At 40.8% G+C, this 5,247-nt stretch overlaps 1 protein-coding gene across 1 annotated transcript in view; it reads left to right on the top strand.

Moving 5' to 3' along the window:
* Positions 1-4,599: 4,599 nt before the first annotated feature.
* LOC142391166 (xanthine dehydrogenase/oxidase-like) overlaps positions 4,600-5,247 on the top strand; it is a 34,750-nt gene continuing 34,102 nt past the window's right edge. The window contains exon 1 of the mRNA XM_075476943.1: positions 4,600-4,683. Coding sequence (XP_075333058.1) covers positions 4,600-4,683 — 84 coding nt within the window. The remainder of the gene's footprint in view (positions 4,684-5,247) is intronic.

Below are 5,247 nucleotides of genomic sequence, written 5' to 3'. Positions count from 1 at the left end.
CAAAACACCACGTACACAAATCAGTTTAAAATATGTTATTTCACAGGTCACGCAGAGCAGTCACTGTACATATTGTGGATAGGTCAAGTAATTGAAAACACAGGTAAAAAAAACACATATGCTTAAAGTGTACTTTTGACTACTGTACTTAGTACAAAGTACAATATTTTCGGCGATTTAAAATGCGCTTCATTGCATTATTAGTGCGCTTGAGCACTACTAAAGCGGTACTTCAGCACACTTGCAGCACACTGAGTCTGCTAAATTGGCACCACTTTTGGACAGCTTTAAGTGCACTACTAGCCTATTTGAGAAATTATGATCCAGACACAATTTAATAAGACACAATTTAATAATGTAATCCAAGGTGTTCTACAGGTATTATGGGTGGAACACAATCACAGGGTATTTGGTACAAGCTTAGTACCCATGCACAGTACACTCAACATACATAGACTAGTCAGAGAACTCAGTAGATTCAGACATTTCATTTACATGTTGTAAAAATCTCTTACCTTCAATTTGGTAGATTCAGACATTTCATTAAAAAATAGATAAGAATAGGAGAAGAGGGCATGTAAAAACAACTAATCAAATTACACCTTCAAGTTTCCGAGCTCCTCTTTTTTGGCAACAATTTCTTCATCTATAGTATTCAATTCAGTTTGTTTCTCTGTGACTCCTTCTGAAAGCATTTGACTTCACGATCAGTTCGGCCATTTTGCTTCCTTGTTTTCCTTCGGCCTGCTCTGCCAATTTATCGGCATCCTTGGCCAGGTTGTCTGAGATTACCTGGGTGGACAACCTCCTCTTCTTCAGGACCTGCAATTGCTCCTCAATAACTTTACGTTTCGCCCCTTGAGCTTCGGATGCCTTTTTCTGTTTTTCCACGTCGAGATGAATTCGGTACCTGCTCCTTGCAGAAACGACCGAGGACAGAAGTCCCTGCGTCAAGGGGACCTGCAGGACACCTCCATGTCGTGCCACATAATCGCACACTATTCTATGTGCCACAACAGTGTCTTCCAGAATGTTGGAAGTTTCCACCTCTTTGTTCACCGAGAATCCTCGTTCCACGGTGGCCTGCCCATGAGAGAGGAGGAGAAGCTTCTGAATGAATGCCCACAGCTGAGGATAGGAACGGCTGAGGTGAGAATGTAGGAAAACATCCAGTCGCTTCTCTAAGTGGTTGTAGGTAAGGAACTCCTCCCTGTCCCTGATATCCAATGTCAGCTGGGAAAACTGCTGGATGATTAAGTCACCTGAGAAATGAAAAAATGCACAATACACAAGAAAGGGTTAAATATAACCGCCCTGCGTGGCAGCAAGGTACCTTCATTTCCCTTTGCGGATTAATAAAGTTTACTCTTCTCCCTATTCTAATTCATTTTAAGAAAGTATTTTTAAATGATGAAAGGAGATAATGTACCAGCAGCAATTCCTCCATCCACCTGCTTGTCCTGGATAAACTGCCTGACGAGGCCCTTCATCTGCCTTTGACACACTTCAGGAGAGGTGTACATTTTGGCTGGATCAAGGCAACTCATCTGCCTCACTGTCGGGTACTTCAATGGGCTTCTTTCCTGCAGCTTCTTCACTATCTTGATTAAGCCCTCCATGCACTCCTTTCTGAACTGAAGAATGGAAAGTTCTCCAGCGGCCTGTTTCTTAAGTCCCTAACAGAAAATGAGAAGTAACTAAGTAAAAGTAACTCTCATCTCCCCCAATTAACACTGTGAACCAATTGAGAACACCAAAGAAAGGAATGTTTTTGCTTCTTGTGACTACAAAGTTACATTTCAATGACTATAGCGCTGCTCAGTTTTCATAGAATATAATAGAATGGTAGAATGTTTAGTTTTGTAGCCATTTTTTAAAGGGTATGTAAACATATGAGCAGCACTGTAACTGAAACACAGTATATCTGGATTGTGGATAAACATTGACCCATAAGTACCTTAATGGCATTCTCCGCTCCTATGCCGATATCAATGGCCCTCATAGGCAAACTAGCCTCCTTTGTGGTGACATCCAGATGGACTAGTTGTGCAGGAGTGGCATCTCTGAGGCTGTCCATTTTCAGGAATCTCCTCAGCAGGCTCTGCAAATAAGTAAAAGCATGACAAAACAAGCTTAGTTGATGTACTACTACGACTACAACAAAGACATTTAAACAGTTTCACATTTAAACATGCATAAAAAATTCTGAATCACCTTTAGAAGTTCTGCCAAGTCGTGTGCAATGAAAGGCAGGACCGGCGCATCTGTCTGGTACTTTGTGAGGAATCGGGTGACATTGCGACAAATGGCAGTGAAGAACTCCAGCTTGGCTGTGATGAGGGGATCTTTTGTTGCAACCGCGATGGTGTCATATGATGACGTGGCTGGATTAGGCACTTCCTTTTTCTGAACAGCTGTAACATATCTCACAACGCTGGGCCATATTTGCAAGGCTCTTTCAGCGACTGGCAGGTTTTCAACCCATCTGTGCCCACAGAAGGGTAGGGCGAAACTTGTTCCCGTCACAGCCACAAAATCCTCCCTTCGCGCCGGAACATTTAGGAAGAGGGTGCTTATGGCTCTCAGTATCTTCTCCATTTGCCAGGAGGTGAAGCCTGCCCTGACCGCGTTGTGAAGGGTATGGAGGCCACAAGTCCCGACCACTGCCAGCTGTTTCCCATCATACAGATCACCATGCTCTTGCTGAAGCATTTCAAAGAATCGCCAGTTGACATTTGGCCCATCCATGGATATGGACACCATCCTTCGCATATTGAGAGTGGTGACACATTCCTGGAGATGATTGAGTTGAGATTATTAAATCATTATACAAATAACACAATGTACTTAAACAACAGCAGGTTTAAACTACTTTCAAAGCAACTGATTTAGACATGCAGCTGATTCAGACCCTAAGGTTTTCAAAAGGTTGACAAATGAACACCATGTTGTGTTGTAAGTAAGCAGAATGAAAAAGAATGAAATGTGCTCAATATTATTTCAGGACTAAAGACGTAATACCACAGAATACCACTAGATGTCAATAAATCGTCTGTAAATACATAGCTGCTCGAACAGCATTGCGTCAAATGACTGAACTGTGCTCCACTTAAAATACAGCTAAGGTAGTAGTAATACCACTCCCGGACTAAACTGCTAATTGTTTTATAGCTTTGAAGCCTGTGAATTAAACAATGCGTTTTCACGGACTATAGAGTTTATACCGCCAAAACAACGCTTAAATATCCTCAACGTCAACATGCGTTTTGTCCTGAATAAATACCGCTAACAAGAGAAGTTGTCCTCCTGTGATTCACCGTTTCATACGAGTTTTACAAAGCTGCCGTCAACATTCACTACTGACCTCTCATGTCACAGAAATAAGCCACTAAGCACGCTGTAGCATACCAAAACATACACGGTAGCACACCAAAATACATCGCCATTTTCTTTGTAACATAAAGCACTGTTGTCATCTTAGCCTAGTGCTGGTTACATTACAACACCCACAAAATTAAACAAGATCAAAACTAATAACACGAACGTGTCAGTTAGTATAATAACTACGGCAACACACTTATAGTATGCTAAAGCTCAATTAAAAAAAACTTACTTTGAAATTAGGGGTGTGACGATACACTCATCTCACGAGACGATACGATACACGATATTGGGTTCACGATATCGATACGATACGATATTTTAAGAAAACTAAAATGACAAATTATGACTGGATAACAGACTTTTATTTAACTGAGTTGCACATGCATGTATAACTCTTAACAACATGCATGATATAAGCATGAACTTTGAAACGTCTTCCTCTACAAATTGAAATAAAAATAAAAATGTATAAAAGTTCAAATAAAATAAAATATTTCTCCTTTTTTCAAGCGCAAACAATATTATATGCAAAACAAAAAGTTGTTCTCTGTCAATACAGAGTGCAAATAGTGCAAACAGAGCCTGACCGTCACTGACTGACAATTTGCTGCAACTACACAGCCATGTTCTTTTTTAAGAATATTAGCATGTCCACATTCTCTGGCTGGATAACAGACTATTATTTAAATGAGTTGCACATGCATGTATAACTCTTAACAACATGCATGATGTAAGCATGAACTTTGAAACTTCTTCCTCTACAAATTGAAATAAAAAATAAAAATGTATGAAAGTTAAAATAAAATAAATAAAATAAAATATTTCTCCTTTTTTCAAGTGCAAACAATATTATATGCAAAACAAAAAGTTGTTCTCTGTCAATACAGAGTGCAAATAGTGCAAACAGAGCCTGACCAAATATCTGATCGCAAGACAGACAAGTCCACATTTCCTGTTTCCTGTTGGGTGTTTTTTTTTGTTGTTTTTTTTTTGTAGTGTAGGCCTAATCAAAGATTTTCTTAGTTTTCACCGTTTCTGGTGTAATGAAAAAAAAAAAAATAAGTGATCAAGCAAAAAAAAAAAAAATTTAAATTAAAAAAAAAAAAATTTAAATTAAAAACCTCACGATACAGATTTTTGAAGCGACGAGAAATATCGCAGAGTTTAATATCGCGAGATCTCGTGCCACGAGATCTCGTCACACCCCTATTTGAAATGTTTGAGGAGGTCCACAGCATGACCCATAAACTCAGATCCGAAGTATCTGGAAGCTACACGCTCGCCACTCCAATACCGAAGGTGGATGTCCATTTGCTTGCTTTTAGTCGTTTTGTTCAGGCTTTCGTCGAACATCACGACGAATCCGCCGGGTGCAGCATTGACGTCCTCAACCAGCTCTTTGGTGATGAAGGAGGCAAGGCCGAACTTGGTGATATATGCGGTTTTGTTCTTGCCCGAGCTGAATGTAGCAGCAATTTCTGAATCGCTAAACATAGCTTTGAACAGTGTTCCAATGCCTTCGTTAGAGTTGTAAGAGTGGTGGTCTGTAATTGTCTTTAACACCCAGAGCACCTCTGCCCGAAGTGACTGGGCGCCACCAAACCCTACTGACGGTGCCCTTGGCTTTGCCGCCGGGCACGGTTGTTGCTGGCCATCTGTGGAAGAAGTTGCCACGGTAACTTGACGCTGTTCACCCCTGCAGAACATCGTGATGCTCGGTTGACGTTCTTGAGCTAGCTTAGCGTGTTTTGCGCTCCTTATGTGAGAGTCCAGGGCAAGGTGACCTAATGTTGTAAGTTTGATTTTTTTTACGACAAAACTTACATCTCGCCTCCACGTCAGTCTCCGGGGCTGCGAGCAACC

This window comes from Odontesthes bonariensis, chromosome 11, assembly GCF_027942865.1.
Source record: "Odontesthes bonariensis isolate fOdoBon6 chromosome 11, fOdoBon6.hap1, whole genome shotgun sequence".
Taxonomy (NCBI): Eukaryota; Metazoa; Chordata; class Actinopteri; order Atheriniformes; family Atherinopsidae; genus Odontesthes; species Odontesthes bonariensis.
Note: the sequence above shows the minus strand (reverse complement) of the source record. Positions and strands in the feature narration are given on the sequence as shown.